Source organism: Hyperolius riggenbachi, chromosome 3 (genome assembly GCF_040937935.1).
Source record: "Hyperolius riggenbachi isolate aHypRig1 chromosome 3, aHypRig1.pri, whole genome shotgun sequence".
NCBI lineage: Eukaryota > Metazoa > Chordata > Amphibia > Anura > Hyperoliidae > Hyperolius > Hyperolius riggenbachi.
In genome coordinates, this window is record NC_090648.1 from 254,333,436 (window position 1) to 254,359,648 (window position 26,213).

A 26,213-nucleotide genomic window follows, 5' to 3' on the forward strand; every position below is an offset into this window, starting at 1 on the left:
ATCCTCTCCCCCTGGCTCCAGGTCCTGGAGCCTGCACGATCCTCTCTTCTTCTTTTGCAGCGTTAGGCAGGGACACCAGCCACCTACCACTGTGTAGAACTGAAGGTTCCTCCATGCCGTTGGCTCCATACACGCTGATCCTAGTAGTGCACGTGCACCAGGGGTCAAGCATGACGTCATGGAGGATTGCGGAGGCTGCAGGATCTGGAGCCAGGGGAAAGGATTGCGGTGGCAGGAGGAGGTATACTGTAGTATACATGTAGCTTCCCTGCGCACTCTGCATAGCAAAATTCTGTATCTTAGCAGGTATAGTATGAAGGTGTAGTTCAGCTAATTGTAGTGTAGTTTAGTGCAGTGTAGTGTATTGCTGTATAGCTTAGTTGGTAGGGCAGCAGGTTTAAGTGTAGTGTAGTGTGTAGTGTAATTAGTAGGGGCAACAGGGATTAGTGTAGTGTAGCTGGGCAGTATAGTGTCAATAGAGTAGCTTAGAGACAGTTTTAGGGGGTAAAAAATTTATAAGGTGCCCCTGTACTATAGACGCACCTAGGTTTAGTATATTTTTTTTACTGATTTTTGCCCTCTAAGCCTAGGTGTGTCTTATATGTAGAGATGGCCAGATCCTCTGATTTTTGGTTCGTGAACCGGGTTTGCCAACCTTCGCTAAACGTTCGATTCGCGCAAAGTTTCATGAACCGCAAGAGACTTCAATGGGGAGGCGAACTTTGAAAACTAGAAACATTTATGCTGGCCACAAAAGTGATGGAAAAGATGTTTCAAGGGGTCTAACACCTGGAGGGGGCATGAAAGAGTGGGATAGACGCCAAAAGTCCCGGAGAAAAATCTGGATTTGACGCAAAGCAGGGTTTTAAGGACAGAAATCACATTGAATGCTAAATTGCAGGCCTAAAGTGCTTTCAAACATCGTGCATGTGTATAAATCAATCAGGGAGTGTAATTAGAGTACTGCTTCACACTGACACACCAAACTCACTGTGTAACGCACCGCAAACAGCTGTTTGTGTAGTGATGGCCGTGCTGGACTGGTGTGCACCATGGCGAGATTGCTCTTCCTCACTCAGTGATATCAGGTAATGTCTGACTGCCTTATCAACTTTCAATGGTTCTTTCTCTACCATTGTTAAAGCTTACATCTATTTTTTTAAATACTTGTTCTGCTTGCTGTTTAGTACCTGCAATGAGAATCTTTTATGGAGGGCAAGTCTGCCATTGTGAGTGACCACTGGTAATGGCCAGGGAATCCTGGTTCGATTCCGGTCCGGAGTGGAAGCCTAAAACTGCTAACGCCACCACACATCCAAGGAAGGCAGCAGGCATGCTGTGAGCAAAGGAGCAGGAACAGCTATCACCACACATCCAAGGAAGGCAGCAGGCATGGCATGCACGTCCCGAGGTAGTGACCAAAAATAACAATACAGGAGGACTTTCGAGGCCCTGCTGTATATGAGATGAATCATCTTGAAATGCTTTAATGAGAATCTGTTATGGAGGGCAAGTCTGACATCCATTCAAGTGAAAGGTATGCACTGACTTGACTAATACAATGTGCAATCACACAGGTGCAATTAACAGGTATGCACGGAGTGATATATCACACTGCGTGCACTCACGTAGGTAGGTGGGTGCACTGAACACAACAGGTAGGTATATGCAGTGATGAGGTGGGTGCACTGAACACAACAGGTAGGTATATGCAGTGATGGGTATTACAATGTGCACCTGTCATACACACACAGGTAGCGGACAGGCACAGTGACACTGCGTGCGCTCAGCTCACGTAGGTAGGTGGGTGCACTGTGAACAACAGGTAGGTAGGTATATGCAGTAATGGGTATTACAATGTGCACAACAACAGATAGGTATATACAGTGATGGGTAATGTGCACCTGTCACACACACAGGTAGTCCCTGAATGTTCTCGGCCTGGCAGTGGCACACACAGTATGAATTATCAAGGCTGTCTATGCAATACAAGTGTCAGTGGGACACACAGGGAAAAAAATAGATCACAAGAACAAGATTAGCTCTCAAAAGAGCTGTTGTGGGGTGCTATTTTAGCAATAAGAATCAGCAAGAAGAAAGCTAAGAAGCCTTCAAGAGCCTAACTAATCTTTCCCTATGAGAGAGTCTGCAGCAGCTGTCCCTTCTCTATTTACTGCAGGCACACGAGTGAGTAAAATGGACGACGATGCCTGCCTTTTATAAGGGGGGGGGGGAGTGGCTCCAGGAGGGAGTGTAGCCTGATTGGCTACAATGTGCCTGCTGACTGTGATGTAGAGGGTCAAAGTTGACCTTAATGGTGCACTATGGGGGGAAATCAAACTTCCAGTAAAGTTTGCGGTTCTCCACGATTGCGAGCCCCCAGAAGTTCGCCTGAAACCGTTCGGGCCATCTCTACTTATGTCAGAGCTTCTTATATCCCGAAAAATATGGTAGTTGTTTACTTTGAACATAAGACTTCTCCGTACGCTATCCAAAGGGTCCACTAATCAATCATCATACACATTTTTTAAATCAAGTTGATCACATGAAAAGCTTTTGGTATGTATGCCAACACTTGTATATTGAGAGGGGAGCGCCCTATAGTGCATTAAAAGCGATATTTATTTCTGCTGTAAAAATGAATAAAACTTACAAGATCAAAGAGAATTTCAGGCATATAAGTCAAGATGATGGAGGGATCCCCTCTGCCTCCCGTTGTCCTCCTCACACTCCGTGGCCAGCGGTGGGGGTGTCTAGATCTCCGTGGGACTAGGAAGTATGAGCGGCGGCTGTGGGTAGATCCTACTATGTGCATGCCAGCAGCATCATTAGGCATTCTGGTGTAGCTCCGCCTTCTTCAGGTCTGAAGAAGGCGTCCAAATTTAACTGCTTCTAGAAACTTGGACAGTGGGAAAATTCAAGTAAGAGTAGAGTGCAGACTTTTTTACCTTCTTAAATTGCCCACTAAGTGTGAAAATATTTATATACAATACACTTATATTTTTCTCACAATAAAATACCTTTGCTTTACAGTGAGAGAAGGAATGTAATGCTTATTGTCTTTATGAGGTAGTAGCTTTAGATTAGGTAATCTGTGAGAGAAACAGAACTCCTTTGACCACATAGAGGGTATGGGAGTAAAAATGTCTGCTCACTCAGACATCTGCTAGAAAAGAATTTCATTGATTGGTCCTACATGCATGGTAAGACCAGATCACTGCACGCAATGTCCTAAAAACCTGTGTTTGAAATAGGACAATAATGTGTTCATAAACAATAAGCAGCTATTAAAAATACATTTGTTGATTTTCTGTTCAGTATGGCTTGTACACACATCAGATGACTCTTGGTTGAGGTGATCATTCGGAGGGTGCATGTACATCTTCTGCAATGCGTCACCGAGATATCTGGACTGCTGTATTGTCTTTACAGAGCTCAGGCTGAGCCATTTGTTCCCCTGCTCATCCCACCAACTCAACATTGCTTTGTCCTATACATTGCTGCCAATGCCCCCCCCCCCCTTCCCCCCAGCAATGCATCTGTACAGCACTTCACCCTGAACTGTAGCCTAAGGGATCAAGTCCTGATCCCTGTGGGCCACAGTAATTGTGCATGTGTACGGCCTCTGCAAAGCTACCTATACATTTGTTTACAGAACAAATATACTGTATGCACATGGAACTCAGTCCAAATATTGTTAGAATGTTTAGTTTTAAATAATAGTGATTTCTAGTTAATTACATTAGTGTGACTAAAAGCAATGAGAACCTTTTAATTATAGATTTCTACACAGTCTGATTGCTTCAACCACACAAATTTTCAAATTAGTTTACTTGTAATGGGCATGCAGTTGTAACTTGTAATGGGCATGCAGTTGTAAAAGAATGTGAAGTTTTAAAATTCCCTTTGCATATATAGCAGCCCTGCATTTTTGATAAACATGGTAATTTAAAAGAAAAAAAAATCTTTGAATTACATTATGCATGGTAAATAAATATGCATTAATGTGGGTTATGTTTTCTGTTCTACTTCATGTACAGTTTAATGTGTTTATACATTTAACCCAATTTTTCTACCTTCTTCCCTAACCCCTAAAAAAGTACCACAAATAAAACTTATTTGAGGAAAAAACAATTTTTACGTCCGTGTTCACAGCTCTATTGCTGCAGATTTTCAGTGTTTTCCATCCTTTTGTCTGTTTTCCTGAGAATCCATATTACACACTTATCATTGAGTTGTATGAGCCCACAGGCAGGTGACCATTATGTAAATTAACTCATAAAAAAGACACAGCACATAACAAAGCAAAGGTTAATCTAGTGACTCAGTGCTTAAAGTGATATTAAACTGAAAAAATCAAAAATGTTTGTGTTTACTAAACCTTCATCTGTATGACCCTGCCTTACAATCCTTTTATTTATAAGGATACAAGTAGTATATGTTGTATACCATACCTAGGTTCCGTGGCTCTTAATCTTGCCATTGCAGGGGACAGAGGAAGAGGTGCACAGCTACAAGTGTGAGGTGACTGATAAGCTGCTACTGAAACCTGTATAGCTCAGAAATTCATGTGTGCTTTGTTCCAAACACAGTCTGTCTGTGCACAGACCTCAGTGAATCTACTGTATGTACTGCATCCCCCATCCAAACTACGGGTACGAAAAAGATTTTAACCTCCCTGGCGTTATATTTATTTCCAGATTTAGTATCTAAAAGCCGTGCAATTTTTTTTCACAAGCTTTCAGACCCTAAAAATAAGAACAAAAAATATACCACAGAGAGATCTGCAGCAGCCTCTGCATATAACTCACTCAGGCATGGGATTACCGCTCTGAGCTGAGGATTTCTGTCCCGAGCCTGACTCGGGATTACCGCTAAGGACGTTAAATGATTGAGGTAATTTTTGTGAGCGTCTATGGGGATCTGAAAGATTGCTTGTTCAGTGATCCGACATGACATCGCTAAACACGATCGCGTTACTGCAAAAATGTACTAACCGTAGCAGAATTGTGCAAACGATCCTTTTTCTTGCCAAAAGTCACCTGTCACGAAAAAAAGTAGCCACAAAAATTGCAGCATGGGTACGGACCTTGAGAATGTAAACTCTGGGTTGAAAGTGGGCTAATGCACACAAACATTGATGCAGAGGATAAAAAAACAGGGCCCTTTTCCACTAGCAATCGCTAGCGTTCACGCTAAATGCTAGCGATTGCGATTCAGCAAAAGTACAAAATTTCCCGGCGATTTACCGACTTTGTGACCACAATTCTGCTATGCACTGCATAGCAAAATTGCAGCAAAAATCATTCTGCAGCGCGATCGCAATTAAGTAAAAAATGAATTGTGCTAGTGGAAATTACCTACCGCAATTCCTATGTTAAAAAGCAAACTAGCAATTTTAAAATCACTAGCGGTTTGCGGTTTTGCGATTCAGCAATCGCAAACGCTGTAGTGGAAAGGGGCCCTAAAGAGACTCTGAAGCGAGAATAATTCTCGCTTCAGAGCTCATAGTTAGCAGGGGCATGTGTGCCCCTGCTAAACCGCCGCTATCGCGCCGCTAAACGGGGGTCCCTTCACCCCCAAATCCCCCCCCCCCCCGCAAGACTTGGTCGTGGATTTGATCGTTCCTGGAGGCAGGGCTAATGGCTGCAGCCCTGCCCCACGCGCGTCTGTCAGCGGCGCATCGCCGCCTCTCCCCCGCCCCTCTCAGTGAAGGAAGACTGAGAGGGGCGGGGAGAGGCAGAGATACGCGCTGACAGACGCGTGTGGGGCAGGGCTGCGGCGGTTAGCCCTGCCCCAACCAGGAAGCGCTCCCCCGCTGTACCGAGGGGATTTGGGGGGTCAGGGACCCCTGTTAAGCCGCGGGATACATGCCCCTGCTATCTATGAGGTCTGAAGCGAGATTTATTCTCGCTTCAGACTCTCTTAAGGGCCCTTTTTCCGCTACACAGCTGAATCGCAAAATCGCAAATCGCTAGTGATTTTTAAATCACTAGGGTTGTTACTTTATCCTAGAAATCATGAGAAGTATTTTCCACTATAGTGATTCGATTTGGAAATTGCAATCGCTTTCTGGAGCGATTTTCAGAGTGATAATGCAATGCAAATCAAAAATCACAATCGTATAACAGAGTTAATGAAAAATCGCAATCTCTGGCATTTGTGATTTGTGATTGCGATTGCTAGTGGAAAAGAGCCCTATCATTATTGGCTTCAATCAGATGCACTAAATATAGGGAATGTCGTGAACAATTTTCTCTTTTTTTTTACATTATAAATGATCAGAATCTAGATTGTTCGCAGTACAAAACATTTGTTTACTTTAAGCAAACCGGAACTGAAAATTAAAAGTCAAAATAAACATACACGTCATACTTACCTCCCGTGTAGGCTAAAATCTCTTTCTCCTCTCCTGAGTCCTGTTTGTCCACTGTGATCGATGGAATTCACAGTCCTCCATCTTAAAAATGGTGGTGACCCTGTGTCTGCTTTCAGGCCAGCACACTGTTTAACTGTAATATCACCCACATGAGCCATAGAGAAACATGGATATTAGCTTGCTCATCAGCTGTCCTTTCAGTTAAAGAGTAACTGTTAGGCAGAAAATACACAATAAGTTCTCTACTGCATGCTAATAGAGCAGTAGAAAGGATGCTAACTAGGCAATGTAAACGTTTCAAATCCTTCTTACTTTTGTAGATTTCTCTCCTCATGCCCCAGGCTCTAAAAGTGGACGCAAGCCGCAGAGAGAAGTGACAGGCATGCTGAATCAGCCTGATTGGCTGATGCCTCTGTCACTCATCTCTCTGCACTACGATTGGCCGCCTGGTCTCCCCTTGTCTGCCTGGTCGCCGCTGCTGTTAGAGCGCACGGAGGGGGGCCAGAGGCTATCTCCTGTCACTGTCCTCTGCCTCCCTCCTCCTGTGGCATGTCCGCGCCCTCCCCCTGCCGTTCTGCCGCCCGCCGCCGATGCATTCTTCTTTTTCCCCACACTGAGCTTTGGGGAAGGATAAAGGTGGTGCACACACACAGACTCCCGGAATAATGGTTCCAGGCGCTGCAGTATCCTACACTCTGCACTAGTGCAGAGAATAGATGGGAACGACAGCGCTTGGATCCATTATTAGGTGAGTCTGTGTGTGGCTGCTGCATTTATTCCTCCCCGCTGTGCTCAGTCAGTGCGGGGAGGAGGGGGATGCGGGGGGGGGGGGGGGAAGAAGATCTAGCCGGACACAAGATGGCCCCTGCCAGCAACAGGAGCCTTCTAATATTTAAACATAAAAATTACAGAAATCAAAACGTGGATACTACGATACATCTGTCATGTAAGTAGAGCATGTATTTATCTACTTACATATGTGTTTTTTTGAGGGGGCATTTTAGAGCTAACAGTTTCTCTTTAAACCTGACAGCAACTGTCACATTCTTGTCAGAACTGCAAGGAGTCATTGTTAGAAGCAAATGGTGAGCTTCTGAAAGGAACTGACAGCGAAGTAAGTATGTAATATTCATTTGCAGGTACATCATGTGTTTACATCATGAGGGCTGTGTATTAAGCCCTCTCCTCTATGCACTTTTCACCCATGACTGCCAGCCTATCCATACCTCAAACATAATTGTTAAGTTTGCAGATGATACGACTGTCATTGGGCTTATATCAGACAATGAGGAAGCTGCATACAGAGAAGAAGTTAGGAACCTGACTGCATTATGCGACATTAACAACCTGTTATTAAATACAAATAAGACCAAAGAAATTATTCTGGACTTTAGGACCACCAAAAAGACCACTCACCTACCGCTAATGATCAATGCAGAGGCTGTGGAGAGAGTTTCCAGCTTCAAAATTTTGGGAGTCACCATCGCAGAGAACCTGTCCTGGGCTGACAATGCTTTAGCTCTAACTGGCAAAGCACAACAACGCCTCTACTTTCTGAGAAAACTAAGGAGCGCTAACCTCCCACAGAAGCTGCTGGTTAATTTCTACAGATGCACTATAGAAAGCGTTCTGACCAATTGCATCACGGCCTGGTACAACAGCTGCACGAAGGCTACTAGAGAAGCCCTGCAGCGAGTTGTTAAAACAGCAGAAGCTATTATTGGCACTGAACTACCATCACTGGAACTTTTGTATAATACTCGCAGCGTGAGAAGGGCCAAAAACATTATCAAGGACAACACTCACCCTGGAAATGCCTTGTTTGAGCTCCTTCCATCAGGTAAACATTTTAGATCAATCCGCACACACACAAACAGGCTGAAAAACAGCTTTTTCCCATCCGCCATAAACTTGATGAACTCTGAATCCTCTCTGAAATAATTAACACTGTGTACAAATTGTTTAAACATCTGTAATACCTGGCATACTTGTATAATTTATTTTCTTCCTTGTTACTATCACTATGTTCCCTATATGCACTGTGGGGTTGTCATGAAAAGTAATTTTGTTGTGTTACACAATGACAGTAAAGTGAGTTGAATTGAATTATTTAAAAAAAATACTTGGTTCAGGTTCACTTTAACTATGGCTTATAATTTTGCTTCAAGTTAGGAGAGTGATGCCAGTGGCAATCCCTAATTTTACTTTTAGGGATGACCAGCGCAAATCATTTCTCCTAACATTCAAATTTCATGTAAATTTTATTTAGTTTCAATTTGGACCAATAAAAATTCCCAGGAAGTTATACCGATTGGTCTAATTTCAAGCTTCATAAAATGTACATGAAATTTGAATGCTAGAAATGATTTGCATCTAATTAATCATCCCTGGTTATCATGGTGTGCAAGTACTCTTTGTAATGAATAGCGGAGATGCCGCCGCTCGGGCAAGCGGCAGGGCGGCTGTCTCCACGTTCAAGCCGGCGGCCTTTTCTGCGCAGCACCATTTCTCTGGTTTGCCTGGTCCTTCTAGTGCACACAGATGGGGAGCTAGGCGCGCGCGCGCCAGGTGACAGGACCTTTATGTCAGCTGATCAGGCCGATCAGCTGATCCCAGCTGGACTCTGGAGTGGCTGGGGCGGCGCTGTGGAGCGCTGTAAGTATATATAAGACTTGCTTGTCAGTTGCAGGTTGTCTGCCGTTGCGAATACTCACGTGTGAGCACTCAGACCTCAGCCAGATCTTACAGTGTGTTAGAACCAGTTGGAACTGGGAATTCACACTTAGCCAGATTCCGCTTTAGGCGCTATTGTGTTATTGTACTGTTATACTTCAGACTAGTTCCCGGGTGTTGAGACCAAGGACCTCACACCTAAGACTAGGAGATTACTGTGTTACTGCTGTTATACTTCAAACTAGTTCCCAGGTGTTGAGACCAAGGACCTCACACCTAAGATTAGGAGATTACTGTGTTACTATTGTTATACTTCAGACTAGTTCCCAGGTGTTGAGACCAAGGACCTCACACCTCAGACTAGGATTGTGCTATATTGATACCTGTTATGATCCCTGGCTTTGCTGACCACTGTCCTGCTTACTGATTTGGTACCTTGCCTATCTGTCTACCCGTTGCCAACCTTGCCTGTACCCGGATACCGTATCAGTCTTCTGTCTCTGTACTTTATCTGCTCGTGTGTTGCCGACCTGGCCTGTATGACCCTTCTGGCTGTCACTCGTCCCTTGGGTGAGCAGCCTCACGGTACTCCTTGTGACTCCAACTCTATAGGTGTCCATTAGCTGTAAAGGCTGCCTGCTCCACAGGAAGTCCTCCTTACAGTCCAGTCAGGGGACTCTACCTTTAGGAGTCCACTGGCTGCAGTACAGTCTGATTCCCAGCCCATCAGGGAATCCTTGGCTGCAGTACAATCCCCATCCCCTCCTCTTAAGGAGGTTAGTGTCTACACAGTCAGAGGCCAGCAGCACCTCAGGTATCCACTGGCTGCAGCGCAGTCCAATTCCCTGCTCTTCAGGGAATCCTTGGCTGCAGTAGTGTTTTTTCCTCTGGCACCTCGGGAGATAACCTTTCTTACTGTTGCACCAAACACTCACACTACATTAGGTGTCCTGTGTCAAGCTATACTTGTATTATTGGTGATTCTGCAGATCACCATATAATCAGGTATAACATCTGTCTTATTGGTGATACTGCAGATCATCAATAATCAGATACACTCTGTGTGCTGACACCAATCGTTACCCTCTTCTTATAGTAAAGGTGGCCACCTCCATATACAGAGTCCTTAATAGCACAGGCTTCTGACCTAAGCAGTCCTTCTTCTGCACAAATAAGTTATACCCTGACTACCACCTTGGGCTCCACTGTGATGGTTACAGATGAGCAAAACATTGACTTTACTTGCAAATGTCCTTCACTTAGGATGCCAAGTGTCAGCTTTCAAATATAAACTGTTAGCTGCTAATAAAGTAGCTAGCAGCTGATTTTTAGGGATGGGACGAATCCACAATTAAAAAGGTTGTCGAATATCTCGAACCTTTCGAATCCAACGAATCCTGCACATAAGAATTGTGCGATCCGTGGTATAGTTGCCCGCAGTATAGGTAGCGAGGTAAAGGTGCCTTCAGTATAGCTAGCTAGGTATGGGTGCCTTCAATATTGGTAGCTTTCAGTATAGGTAGCAAGGTATAGGGGCCTGCAGTATAGGTAGAAAGGTATATGGGCCTTCAGTATAGGTAGCAGGGTATATGGGCCTTCAGTATAGGTAGCAGGGTATATGGGCCTTCAGTATAGGTAACAGGGTATATAGAGGCCTTAATTATAGGTAGGTATGTAGGTAGGTATAGGGGCCTTTAGGTAGGTAAAGGGACCTTCAGTATAGGTAGCAGGGTATAGGGCCTTAAGTATAGGTAGGTATGTAGGTAGGTATAGGGGCCTTTAGGTAGGTAGGTATAGGGGCCTTTAGGTAGGTAGGTAGGTAGGTACGTATAGGGGGCCTTTAGGTAGGTATAGTGGCCTGTAGGTAGGTAGGTATAATGGCCAGTAGGTAGGTAGGTATAGTGTCCTGTAGGTAGGTAGGTAGTTAAAGGGACCTTCAGTATAGGTAGCAGGGTATAGGGCCTTAAGTATAGGTAGGTATGTAGGTAGGTAGGTATAGGGGCCTTTAGGTAGGTAGGTATAGGGGCCTTTAGGTAGGTAGGCACGTATAGGGGGCCTTTAAGTAGGTAGGTATAGAGGCCTGTAGGTAGGTATAGGGGCCTTTAGGTAGGTAGGTAGGTAGGTACGTATAGGGGCCTTTAGGTAGGTAGGTAGGTATAGGGGCCTTTAGGTAGGTAGGTACGTATAGGGGGCCTTTAGGTAGGTATAGTGGCCTGTAGGTAGGTAGTTATAGTGGCCGGTAGGTAGGTATAGTGTCCTGTAGGTAGGTAGGTAGTTAAAGGGACCTTCAGTATAGGTAGCAGGATATAGGGCCTTAAGTATAGGTAGGTATGTAGGTAGGTAGGTATAGGGGCCTTTAGGTAGGTAGGTATAGGGGCCTTTAGGTAGGTAGGTAGGTAGGTATAGGGGCCTTTAGGTAGGTAGGCACGTATAGGGGGCCTTTAGGTAGGTATAGGGGCCTGTAGGTAGGTATAGGGGCCTTTAGGTAGGTAGGCACGTATAGGGGCCTTTAGGTAGGTATAGCGGCCTTTAGGTAGGTAGGTAGGTACATATAGGGGGCCTTTAGGTAGGTATAGGGGCCTGTAGGTAGGTAGGTATAGTGGTAGGTAGGTAGGTAGGTACGTATCCTTTAGGTAGGTATAGGGGCCTGTAGGTAGGTAGGTATAGTGGCCGGTAGGTACGTATAGGGGGCCTTTAGGTAGGTATAGGGGTAGGTAGGTGTCGCTCCCCCCCCCCCCCCGTGCCTCCTCCGCTCACCCCCACGGCCTCCTCCGTCCCCCGTGCCTCCTCGCTCACCATTGCATAAGTATCAACTCACCTGTCCAGTGGAGCGCAGAGCGGCAGACCTCGTCATTACTTCTCGGTTCCCTCTAGTGGCCGGACCGGCTTTTACTGATGACGTCATTGTAAAAGCCGTCACTAGAGGGAACCAGGAAGTGAGCGAGAGGTCTGCCGCTCTGCGCTCCACTGGACAGGTGAGTTGATACAATGTATGCGGGCGGGCGGAGGAGGCACGGGGCGGGCGGAGGAGACGCGGGGGGGGGGGTCGGAGGAGGACGAGTGCAAGCGGCGGATCCGCGGCGATGCAGCGTCGGGATTCGGCGGATTCGCAAAGTGGAAAATGGCGTCGGGATTCGAATCCACGAATCTCGAATATTTCCTAATATTCGAGGGATTCGTGGATTCGCCGGATTCGTCGTCCCATCTCTACTGATTTTTAATACAGCTTCCAGCAGAATAATCATCTTTGATATGCTTGCAGCTACTTTGGTCTGTAGGCTCTATGTATGTAATGCAAATTCTTCACACTCAAGTGATTGTTTCTTCTGGAATCTGTTATTATGTTCTTTTTTTTATGTTGATTCATTTCACACTAAATAGTTTTCAGTTATTAAACAATTTGAAGTGACCATGAAGTGAAAAAAGCAGGGCTGTGGAGTCGGAGTCGAGGAGTCGGGGCAATTTTGGGGAGTTGGAGATTTCATAAACTGATGAGTCGGAGTCGGATGATTTTTGTTCGAAATCCATAGCCCTGTTAAATATTAGACTAAGGAGTCAGAGTCAAAGAGTCGGGGCCATTTTGGGTACCCGGAGTCGGAGTCGTGGTTTCATAAATTGAGGAGTCGGAGTTGGAGTCGGAAGATTTTTGTACCGACTCCACAGCCCTGGAAAATAGTGCCCCTAGGGTACTTACCTTGGTCCTTGGAAGGGGGAAGCCTCTGGATCCTAAAGAGGCTTCCCTCGTCCTCCCTTCAGCCCCACTCCTGTGGTGGGACCCTGAAAGCCTGATGACGAAGGCTTGTAGATGCTGCGCGCAGGTGCAATAGCAGCTTTCCACTCAGTCTCCAGCGCAAATAACCAAGCTGGATCGGATCCGCTCTACCGTGCAGGCGGGAACCATCTGCACCTGTGCAGTACATTGGACTCGATCGTTCCGGAGCACAAGCCGAAAGCCACTAGCGCACCTGCGAGGCAGGCCACTGTTATGGATTATTCTGGTGTGAAAGTGCTGGATCAGGATTTCTGAAAAGAACAAGGTAAGCCTCATTAGAATTCAGAGGCTTCCCCTTCCTGAGAGAAATATCTGTTTTTGCATTGCAAAATTACGGAAACACTTTAACATGTTTTTATACTTTTTTTTTTTTACACATAATTTAATTAAATATATGTCAAATTTGCAGACAGACCACAAATGGTGTTTAAATATTTAGTAAGCCTTTGTTTTCCTATGTGAGGAGTTTACGGACTGAATTTAATGTTTATTTCATGCAAATACTTTAGGCTCTGGCTTGGCTGGACATGTGTTTTTGACTGATAAAGAAATTGCTGTAGCTTGTTTTTGATGATGAGGCAGAGCAAATAAAGTCTTTCCACAAATGCTGGAAATACAGTGACTTTTTAAAGATTAATTGAATCCATTGGAGCTCCCATTAGATAGCTATGTATTGCAATTTCTAGTCAGTGATGCTTTTAAATTTCCATTAGCGCAGTACAGTATAACATGGGGGTGAGTTTCTAAGTTGTTCCAAAAAAGAAATATGAGCCTTTATTGGTTTGCATGAAATATATTCAGCATGAAAAGAAGAACTTGCAGCCAGTATGCATTATGTGCTTTTAGATAATATACTACGTAGGGTTTATTCAGCAACCAGTGCATAAAGTAGTAGCCATCAGAAATCCATCAGAATGTACATGTCTCCTTTCAGATGTAGATGGATTCTGATTGGTCGCTTCACTTAGAAAGTTGTTTTGCATATTATTAAATGTGTATTTTCAAAAGCAGTAATAAGACAGTAGTTTTTTTCATGTGGCCAGACTAAAGACTAATAGCCGATCATTATTACTAGATTTTTTTCAATCATATTTTGAAATGTTTATCCTCTAATGTTCCTATGAGTGTCTACTCTCCTACTCCGAACCAGTTTTTGCCGTTGCTCTTTGAAAATAGAAGAAATTCATTACAATTGAAAGCCTCATTTCTGGATGTTACATCTCATCTAAATGACATTCTATGGGCCCGATCCAATTCACTTTTTCTCCTAAGTTTTTCTCCTAGGTAATTTGTAATATCTTAATAAAATGCCTTTTAAGCCACCAACAAACAAGACAATAATCCGAATAATATTGACAGTACTTTTTCATCTACTTTTTGGAAATGGTTAAATTGCTGAAAGTTATTTTAAACAGCAGATGAAAAGTTATATTCTAGGAGAAAACTCACTTATCTCAGTGAGAAAAAAAAAAAAGAATCAAAGCTTGGTTCTAAGTAAGATTGGAATTGTACATACACATCAAGATATACATCCAGAAAGGAGGCACCAACAATACATACAAAAAGTATCAAACAGTTTAAGAAGGAGGAGAGTTGGTCAATTACCTCCTCCAAAGATTTCAAGTATTTAAAAAAAGGCTTTATTAGACACACAACTATATTTACTCCACACTCTTACTTTATTGCACCCACATTGTTTCACCATCTTTCACTTTCCTCCTCCTGAAACAGGTTTTGTGTAGTCATTGTACAGTTGTAGGTACTAACATAAAAGCTTTTAAAAAAAAATGGCGTTGTCTTACATCATTTGAAAATTTAAAAAATGCTGGAGCACTGACTCAGTCTCCCATTCTGACAGCATGGCCACCATAAGAACATGCATATGCATGCTTTGTGCTGGATTTATTTTCATTGTGGCTGATACAACAGGAAGTGTGAGGTTCTTTGACTGGATATGAATGGAATCCAGAATGTGCGTGCTACTGGTATAGTTTCCCAAGAGATACAGAGCTATTAGAAGCATGCAGAGGGTTATTTACATTACATTGTATCTGTATCCAGAATGTCAGTTTGGAGTTGACTTGACTTTCAAAGAAACACCACTGCTGTAGTTATTTATGTAGCTTATGTCTAGTTCTTGTATTAATATATTTCTTCTTTTTTTTACTACAGGAGTCAAAACATGGATACATCACAATCACCACGACATCCAAGTAAACCTCCAGACCCAGGGCCAACTGGTCTAAGTAAAAGTAGGACTGTAGACGCTTTTAAAACTGAGACAAAAACGCAACCACCTGGCCGAAGTCCTTCCACTTTGAGCTTGAAGGAGCCTAGAACTAGGCCGGAAATGAAAGAGGAACATAAGACTGGTATGATGAGTGGTTTTCTCTCTGACAGTAATCCAATGAGCATGGTCTCCTCTGTAGTTACTAAGTTTAATCCGTTTGATACAAAACCTGATCCTGCTGCTCATAGTGAAGACCTGGCTAAAAAACAAAAGGATAAAGAGCATGAAAATAAAGAACATCTTAAGGGAACCATTAAACCAGGCCCTCATCCACAACAGTCACCAGTACATGGTGCACACCCACAGGGCCCAGCTAAGTCTGTAATGTCAGCTCCTGAACAGCCACCTAAATCTGCACAGCAGCAGTCTGAGACAAAGCAAGCTTCTCTACAGCATAGTCCTGCAAGGACATCAATGCAGGTGTCAGATGCCACAAAATCACTTCCACACACTCCTATCCCCAAACAACCTTTGCCTGAATCTGCACCCCCAAGAAAACCTTTAGAGCCAAAACATACTACCTCATTACCCCAAGGATTTAAAAGAGAACCAGTGATGCAGGATCCATCTTCTAAAACATCCTTGCAAAATATGGAAAAGCAGAATTTCCAACATACAGGACCTCCTAAACAATCTACAGGTCTATCAAAAATGCCTCCTCAAGTGTCTGAACCCCAGACACAACCTACACAGACTAATGGCACTGCCAAACAAACTATACCACAGTCTAGACCTGTAAAGCCACAACAGGTAGTGGATACTACAAACATCCAACAACAAGCACCTTCTGTAAGGCCACCACCACACCAATCTGGTCCTCCAAGACAGCAAGGGCCTTCAACACAGCCACAAAAGAAGCAAGAGCCTGCTGCATCAGCTGCAAAGCAAGTAGTACGGATGCCAGAGCCCAGCCCTAGTAAGCCAGCCACAGTGCAAGGTCAACCTCCGCAAAAAGAAAAAGTCTCCGAGCCAAAGGCAGAACCCAAGAAACTACAAGATAGCAAGTCACAGGTGTCAAAAACAGAAGCAAAGACTATGTGTCCTCTGTGTAAAACTACAGAACTCTTATTGGGCACTACAGACAAGCTTAATTATAATACCTGCACTCAATGTAAAACTAATGTATGCAGCTTGTGTGGTTTCAATCCTAATCCACATATGACTGAGGTAAGTCAATGTTCTTTTGAACGTAGATACTTCTTTGACAAGTTAATGTAAAAGTACGTGAATACACCAACAGAGTAACCAAGCAGCTTGAGATGACCCAAGCCACTAGGAATGTATAAAAAAGAGAACGAAAAGCCCTCCTACTAATAAACAATGCTTGGGGAAATATGCCTTTTTAAAACGGAAGGAATAATTCAGCTATAAGTGAACATTTGTGGTTACCCACAATGCACCGCTACTGAATATGCAAATTATCTATTTTGCACCAAGTATATGATTGTCAGACACAAGCTAGGGCACTTTTAAAGGATTTGTTTGCTTTATTTAAAGTACCTCTCATGAGGGAACTATACAAGCAGCCACTTTGACTCCTTTGCTGGCTGTAGTGCAGATTATATGTCTTAAATACTTTTCAGCACCACTGAGCTGAGATTCAGTAGACCAGCTGTTCTGGCACACTCCATGTGTAAACTTAACCACTTTAACCCCGCGCGTACGGATATCTCCGCCCCTTTTTCCATCCTTTCACCCCCTGGGACGGAGGAATCCGTACTCTGCGCACTCCCGCCGCTGTCCGCGCTCCCGCTTGTAAACACGCTGCCCGCCGCTAGTAAACACGCCGCCGCCCGCTCGCCCAGAGATCAACGAACGGGAAAATCCATTCCCGTTCGTTGATCTCAGCCCCGCAATGATCTGCTGCCGCTCGGCTGAGCAGCGCGATCATTGTGAAAAATAACAAAGTCCCAGCCTCTTTCTACTTCCTGCAAGCGTCCGGAAGGACGCTTGCAGGTCGCCTGAAACTAATTTGTAATGTTGCCATCTTGTGGCCAAATAGTAAAACTACACCCTAACCATTTTTTACACACAAATAAACTTGTTTTCCACAAAAAATTAACTCCTTACCTCCCACACTCCCCAATTTTTTTTTTTTTTGTAATTAAAAAAAAAATAAATTTACAATTTAAAAAAAATACATAAATAGTTACCTTAGGGACTGAACTTTTTAAATATTTATGTCAAGAGGGTATAACACTGTTACTTTATAAACTATGGGCTTGTAATTAGGGATGGACGCAAAACTGAAAAAAATGCACCTTTATTTCCAACTAAAATATTGGCGGCAAACATTGTGATAGGGACATAATTTAAACGGTTTTATAACCGGGATAAATAGGCATATACATTTAATGGGTTTTAATTACAGTAGCATGCATTATTTAAAAACTATAAAGGCCGAAAACTGAAAAATAATTTTTTTTCCCACATTTTTTCCTATTTTCCCATTAAAACACATTTAGAATAAAATTATTCTTGGCATAATGTCCCACCTAAAGAAAGCCTAATTGGTGGCGAAAAAAACAAGATATAGTTCATTTCATTGCGATAAGTAATGATAAAATTATAGACGAATGAATGGAAGGAGCGCTGAAAGGTGAAAATTGCTCTGGTGGTCAGGGGGTAAAACCCCTCAGTTGGGAAGTGGTTAATAAATATAAAAATAAAAGAAAAAGTACTGTAGCCAGATAGTCAGAAGAGCATTACAACAAGTCCAATCGCATTATCAGAAGAGGATCGACAATGACAGGTTCCAGATTAATTTCATTTGCACCTTAACATGTTCTGTTTTTCATTTTGCATAGCTGTAATTTAACCACTTCACCCCCACGCGTACGAATTTCTCCGTCCCTTTTTCCATCCTTTAACCCCCAGGGACGGAGAAATCCGTACTTTCCGCGCTCCCGCCGCTGCCCGCGCTCCCTCTCGCTCTAGCGCGCACTCCCGCAGGTAAACACGCCGCTCGCCCGGAGATCAATGAACAGGCAAAATCCATTCCCGTTCGTTGATCTAAGCCCCACAATGATCCGCTGCTTTCTCCGATAAGCAGCGCGATCATTGTGAAAAAAAAAAACTTTCTCAGCCTCCTAGTACTTCCTGCAAGCGTCCGGAAGGACGCTTGCAGGTCACATTAAACAAAAAGTTACTGTTGCCGTCTTGTGGCCAAATAGTAAAATTACACCCTAAAGCATTTTTTACATACAAATAAATCAGTTTTACACAAAAAATTAGCTCCTTGCCTCCCACACTTCCCAATTTTTTTTTTTTTGTAATTAAAAAAAAATAAAAATTACAATTAAAAAATACATAAATAGTTACCTTAGGGACTGAACTTTTTAAATATTTATGTCAAGAGGGTATAACACTGTTACTTTATAAACTACGGGCTTGTAATTAGGGATGGACGCAAAACTGAAAAAAAAATGCACCTTTATTTCCAATTAAAATATTGGCGCCAAACATTGTGATAGGGACATAATTTAAACGGTTTTATAACCGGGACAAATGGGCAAATACATTTCATGGGTTTTAATTACAGTAGCATGCATTATTTAAAAACTATAAAGGCCGAAAACTGAAAAATAATTTTATTCCCACATGTTTTCCTATTTTCCCATTAAAACACATTTAGAATAAAATAATTCTTGGCATAATGTTCCACCTAAAGAAAGCCTAATTGGTGGCGAAAAAAACAAGATATAGTTCATTTCATTGTGATAAGTAATAATAAAGTTATAGATGAATGAATGGAAGGAGCGCTGAAAGGTGAAAATTGCTCTGGTGGTCAAGGGGTAAAACCCCTAAATTGGGAAGTGGTTAAATACAAATGTGTGCTGAACTGTTAAAGCGGACCTGAACTTAGAAGTCCTCTTTGGGCTAAAAGTTACACAACAGCATAATGACATTCAAACAATAAATTATTTATTTGTTGCAGCTGATACAAATCCTAAAATAAATCTGCACTGTTTCTACTTCCTGATTCATGGAAGCAGACATATTGTGAACACCCTGTGCTTTCAAATGGGTTTATCTGCCATCTCTGCCATAGGCAGTCATGTGGCACAGGGAGAGATCAGATTACAACTTGTGATTAAACATGGATGAAGGGGAATTAGACAGGCTAAGATCTCTAAATACATAAAGGGTGCAGTTCTCTGTTTTCCTTCTGTTCTGTGCAAGATTTCAGGTCCACTTTGAACATGTGGTGATTGTGCACTTTAACCACTTGCCGACCGCACACTCATAACGTGCGTCGGCAAAGTGGCAGCTGCAGGACGTCGCCAGCTGCAGCCTAATTAATCAGGAAGCAGCCGCTCGTACGAGCGGCTGCTTCCTGTCAAATCACGGCGGGGGGCTCCGTGAATAGCCTGCGGGCCGCCGATGGCGGCTCGCAGGCTAGATGTAAACACAAGCGGAAATAATCCGCTTTGTTTACATTTGTACGGCGCTGCTGCGCAGCAGCGCCGTAAGGCAGATCGGCGATCCCCGGCCAATCAGCGGCCGGGGATCGCCGCCATGTGACAGGAGACAGCCTGTCACTGGCTGCACAGGACGGATAGCGTCCTGTGCAGCCGGATCTCCAGGAGGGGGCCAGGTAGGAGAGGGAGGGGGAGGATTTCGCCGCGGAGGGGGGCTTTGAGGTGCCCCCCCCGCCACCCACAGCAGGCAGGAGAGATCAGACCCCCCCAGCACATCATCCCCATAGGGGGGAAAAAAGGGGGGCAATCTGATCTCCCTGCCTGCACCCTGATCTGTGCTGGGGGCTGCAGAGCCCACCCAGCACAGATCAATCAAACCAGCGCTGGTCCTTAAGGGGGGGTAAAGGGTGGGTCCTCAAGTGGTTAAACATGTGGTGATTGTGTGACTAGTCTATTTGCAGAATGTTAAGATGATATCTTCCCTTCTTCATTGAGAAAGTCAGTTTTACACTCCACCATAGTAATTGATTTTATTTCTGGTACACACTGGCAATGTTATTGGTCCAAACTCCAAAAAGATAATACATGTGACAGCTCCAATCTGTTTTGGGACCAACAGGATACTCACTCAAGCACATTTAAAGGACAACTGTAGTAAGAGGTATGTGAAGGCTTCCATATTTACCGTATTTATTTCCTTATAAGCAATACCAGCTGCCTGGCTGTCCTGCTGATCCTCTGCCTCTAATACTTTTAGCCATCGACCCTGAACAAGCATGCAGCAGATCAGGTGTTTCTGACATAAATGTCAGATCTGACTAGATTGTCTGCATGCTTTTTTTCTGGTGTTATTTAGACATTGCTGCAGCCAAATAGATCAATAGGGCTGCCAGGCAACTGGTATTATTTAAGAGGAAATCAATATGGCAGCCTCCATATTTTTTTACTACAGTTGTTCTTTAACAGCAAATTACCAATGCAGTGGCTCAGAGAGAACAGCAAACCATGTGCACAGTTTGGATGTATAAAATAGCTTGTTACAAAATGTACTCCATGGTGTAGCACATTTTTGGCTATTTAGACTTGGTGTGGTGATCTCCACAGTACAACCTGATCTTATATTCCATTCATTTCCTACAACCCTATACAAAACCTATTTGTGATAATTAGGGTGTTACGAAGAATCTTTTTGACCTACAGAACACTAAGGAACAGATAATCAGACTCATTACTGTGATTGAGTTATTGTTCCAGAGGATCTGTAGAGCCCTCCTTCAGCTGTTGTTATTGTTCAGCTTTGTTGATGATATTGTGGTTCATGTTGCGCATGCACCATATTCATGTAGTGCTGTTTATTGACACTACATTTTACCTGTTCAGATCCATATTAGATTAGTGATCACATCTCTCTTTTTATGAGGAAATCATTTACGCCTTACTGTGTGCTCTGTATCATGTGACTTTATTTTCAAAAAAAATGCCACAGGTTCCAGCCTGAGGGCCCTTTTCCATTGAAAATCACACTTAACATTGCAAACACGCTGTGAAGCAAATGGCAATTTTCACCATAAAACCCGGGAGTGTTTTTAGTGTCGATTCATGGCAGTTATTGGAAAACCTAATACAAGCCAAAAAACAAAGTGCCGAGGTGGTAAAGGGGTACCAGGATTAACATGTTAATTGTGGTGCCCTTGTAATTGGAACATGGTGGCAATCTGTAGATGCGATTGCAAACCCGACCAGTGGAAAAGGGACATGAGATGGATCAGAGTGGGAAGCAGTAACACTTATAGTTACTATAAGTGTTGGTGTCCGAATTCAGGAGAATAAATTCAGAATCCCGATTTTCCCCCATATTACACTTCAGTAACCAAAGAAACGGACAGGGTGATGAGGACCTCACTTACTTGCGGTTCATGCTGCACTTCACATGCAATTCCTAAGCTGGATACAAACCTCACAAGTCCCAGAGCTACTGCCCTCCTCTAATAAAAATAAATAAATCTCTCCTTCCCCCCTGCAATATGCCAGTGGGTAGGCTGCCAGTGACTTGTAGCTATGTCATAGCTGGGGCTGATATCATGAGCTGCCTTTTGAGAGGGTTTCTGGGGCATGCTGAGTAACCTCTGCTATTTCTTAGCCAAAAGTTTCATTATACTAAAAGGACAGATTGAGATCAAACTTTTAAGCCTGCAATTATGATTGGACAATCACTGACCAATTTGACCACCTCCATGCTGTTTACCTACACAATTTGCTCATAGTATTCCATATCTGTTGACCCTCATACTACCTGGAGGTGGTAAAATTGGTCTGTGATTGGCCAGTCATAATTGAAAGTGTGTACCAGGCTTAACCACTTCACCACTGAGGGGTTTTACCCCCTGACCACCAGAGCAATTTTCACCTTTCAGCGCTCCTTCCATTCATTCGTCTATAACTTTATTATTACTTATCCCACTGAAATGAACTATATCTTGTTTTTTTCGCCACCAATTAGGCTTTCTTTAGGTAGGACATTATGTCAAGAATTATTTTATTCTAAATGTGTTTTAATGGGGAAATAGGAAAAAATGTGGGAAAAAAATATTATTTTTCAGTTTTCGGCCATTATAGTTTTTAAATAAAGCATGCTACTGTAATTAAAACCCATGAAATGTATTAACCCATTTGTCCCGGTTATAAAACCATTTAAATTATGTCCCTATCACAATGTTTGGCGACAATATTTTATTTGGAAATAAAGGTGCATTTTTTTCAGTTTTGCATCCATCCCTAATTACAAGCCCGCAGTTTATAAAGTAACAGTGTTATACCCTCTTGACATAAATATTTAAAAAGTTCAGTCCCTAAGCTAACTATTTATGTTTTTTTTTTATTGTATTTTTTTTTTTTTAATTACAAAAAAAAAATAAAAATTGGGGAGTGTGGGAGGTAATGAGTTAATTTATTGTGTAAATGTAATGTTTGAATATGTAAAATGCTTTTAGGGTGTAGTTTACTATTTGGCCACAAGATGGCCACAGAGTGTTTGTTTACATGCGACCTGTAAGCGTCCGGAAGGACGCTTACAGGAAGCAGTAGGAGGCTGGGAGACTCACAATGATCTCGCTGTTTCTGAAAGAAGCAGCAGATCATTGCGGGGGCTAGATCAACGAACGGGAATGGATTTTCCCGTTCATTGATCTCCGGGCGAGCGGGCGGCGGCGTGCACGAACGGCGGGTGCACGAGCGGCGGGAGCGCGGACAGCGGCGGTAGCGCAGAAGGTACGGATTTCTCCGTCCCTGGTTTTTTAGGGGGGAAAAAAGGGGCGGAGAAATTCGTACCGCTGGGGGTAAAGTGGTTAAGTTGGTATGCTGACAACTTCATAGAATCACCCAGAGAAACCTGGAAGAAAAAAGGCCAATATGTTCATACTGCTGTATACAGTAGGGAGCCAGAACTGTGAGGGCCTGTTTTCATAACCAATATAAATCAATGGGCCTGTTTCCACTTGTCAGAAATTCTGTGCGGTGGACTGTTCAGAAAAAAAATCTGCACAGCAGAGCCAACAGAATTCGCACACCGCAAGGTTAGTGTGGGATTCGCCTGTTATGTAATCATTAGGAAAGCGCATGCTTTTCATTATGGGACTATTTCATGCAAATTCATGTAAGTTTTTGCTTAAAATCAATGTAAAAGCACACAGGTATTGATATGGTTAAATGTGCATACTTACAAACAGATGCTAATTTTATCGTGTTTTTGCATTAACATTTGCATACAAACACATACAAATTCGCATCTGCAAATTTGTTTTCGCGTTTTCCACAACGCAATCGCACTGCACTAGTGCAAACGGCCCTTAAGGAAGGATCAACACCATTTTATTGCGATGGGGTTCCTGAGTTCACTTCATTAAAAATTGATATTATATTATGTTATATATTTAAAAAATGAACGTACTATAACAAGATAACAGGCAAGAAACCTAGTCCCATTATAATAGGTAATGGACTTTACAAATACTAGATTTATTGTGAAACAAATCAGTTTTGAGTCAGTGAAAAATAAAACTGTTTCCTTTTTCTTAAAATGAGTACTCGACATATATTCAGTGAATAAACTAGCCCTTACAAGGAAGCCATGTACACATGCATAAACTTCAGGCCCCTCCCACTCCAAGTGACCTCAGGTAACCATGCATCTTCCTGTCACAGGTGCATTATTATGACAGTCTGATGAATTCACTTCCATGCCTCTGGTCCCCGTTTATGTTATAAACAAAAGTTACGTAACTCAGTGACTTAAAATAGATCAGTGCTCTCTAAGAGAATACCATGGATAAGCAGGCATAAGCGTCAATATTAACTATGACACACAATTAAATCTTTCAGGTTTTCTACAAATTCATACAAAGAATCTCACAATTCTGATGGCCACCCTGAGAAATGAAGCCTTAGGGCCTATTTCCACTACACGCAGATTGGATGCAGAATGGATGCAAAAAAACTCCAATGAGCAGATTTTCCCATAGGCATTCATTGGAGTCAGTTTTTCTGCATCCAATCTGCGTGTAGTGGAAATAGGCCCTTATTGATCTTATTGACTTTTCATTTTGCAATTTAAAAAAAAAATCAGTCAGATGCTAGATGAAACTAGCTTAGGGCTTGTTTCCATGCAGCGCAGAACCCTGTGGCTCTGTGCTGCACGTCACTCCCGGAATGGGGCAGAACTTGTGATCCCATTCATTACAATGAATGGGATTGTGGGCTGATTCACCCCGAAATGCAGCAAACCATGCGCTACGATTCAGTGGTGAATCGCTGCGCATGGATGGAAACGGCAGTGCAGTCTGCTTTCCCTGTGATTGCGTTTCCATAAGCGTGCCTGAAAGCGCGCTATATGGAAACAAGCATGGTTTCACTCCATTTATAATTAGCCATGCAGAGATTAGATGATAACAGGAGTATTCCACTCACTAAAGGTTACCACTAACGGTACAACTCTCTAAATGATCGTTGGTTTCTGATCATTTGTATGATTGATCGGAAACATCAAGGGGGAGGGTTCTGTGTGAGACTCGGGCTTGGTTAAGGCAAAGTAAAACCTTGGTAAAGATTAGAGGTATGCTATACAGTATAACACTGGCTGACATTTATCAAGAGTGTCTGAGACAAAATATAAGTAGGTTTTTAGGGCTGGTTTCCACTATCGCGAATCCGCATGCGTCCAACGCATGCGGATTCGCACATGTAATGCAAGTGGATGGGCCTGTTTCCACTGTAGCATTGTTGAGGTGCGTTTTTTCAGCGGTGAAAAAACGCACAAAAGAGCCGCAGAATTCGCCTGCAAGTGGAATGCATGCAAATCGCATGCAATGTATTTAATAGGGAAATCGCATGCGTACCAATGTAAATTCACACAGGCAGTGACATGGTTAAAATCACATATACCCTCTCGTATGCGAATTCGCATGCAAATTCGCGGCAAAAATGCATGGGGAATCGCAACCGCATGCGATTTCATCAGCGGTGGAATCCAGGCGATTCCGCACCGCAATAGTGGAAACGAACCCTCAGAAATCCATGCAGAACTGTCTCAGACATCTTAGGGCTCGTTTCCACTATCGCGAATCCGCATGCGTCCAACGCATGCGGATTCGCACATGTAATGCAAGTGGATGGGCCTGTTTCCACTGTAGCATTGTTGAGGTGCATTTTTTTCAGCGGTGAAAAAAACGCACAAAAGAGCTACAGAACAGGGATGAGCAGAAACTACGTCAGTGCGAATTTTCGCAACGTAGTTCGCATCTACGTTGTATGCATACAAAATTACGCATTGGAAAGGGGAAAGTACGCATAGAAGAGTTACTGATACAAGCATTTTGCAGAGGAATTCATGCGTACATTTTCATGCATAATGGCATAAACGTCCGCATGTACTACGCTACGCATTACGTGTAATTGCGTATTTTAACGCGTAGTCTACGAAATGCATATGAAGCAAATATTTAATTTTGAAGCCAAAGTTTGGCGAAGCGTAATTGCGTAAAACTTCGCATACTTCCAGCGTAGCGAAGTTGGCTGACTACGACCATCCCTGCCGCAGAATTCGCCTGCGAGTGGAATGCATGCGAATCGCATGCAATGTATTTAATAGGGAAATTGCATGCGATTTCCCCATGCCTTTTTTGGCCACAAATTCGCATAGGTACCAATGTAAATTCACACAGGCAGTGACATGGTTAAAAACGCATATACCCTCACTTATGCGAATTCGCATGCAAATTTGTGGCAAAAAACCACATGGGGAATCGCATCCGCATGCAACTTCATCAGCGGTGGAATCCAGGCGATTCCGCACTGCAATAGTGGAAACGAGACCTCAAGAAATCCCTAGATAGTGCAGATTCCTTCTTAAACTGTTAGGAATAAGAGGAGTTGGGAAGGTCTCTCAGACAGTGCAGTGTGTAAGGGGAATTTCTGTTACTGAGGTAACCAGCACACCTGCTGTCAGCAGGCTCTGAGTGAGGGGGAGGAGCCCTTCACAAATCACATCTAGCCTGCACTGCTATAGAACTGCTATTAAGCACTTCTTAATCTGCAGCAGTTTAGGGATGGATTTGCACTTTTTTTTTAACTGTACTGCAGCTCTAGAAATCCACGCTAAACTCCCACTATTACGTAGGCTTTGAG

General features: G+C 43.2%; 1 protein-coding gene across 3 annotated transcripts in view; it reads left to right on the plus strand.

The window, feature by feature from the left end:
- The window catches only part of PCLO (piccolo presynaptic cytomatrix protein), a 346,941-nt gene that overhangs the window by 39,796 nt on the left and 280,932 nt on the right, over positions 1 to 26,213 (plus strand). For all 3 annotated transcript variants that reach the window (XM_068276174.1, XM_068276175.1, XM_068276176.1), the window contains exon 2: positions 14,997 to 16,281. In XM_068276174.1, the coding sequence (XP_068132275.1) occupies positions 14,997 to 16,281 (1,285 nt within the window). The remainder of the gene's footprint in view (positions 1 to 14,996; positions 16,282 to 26,213) is intronic.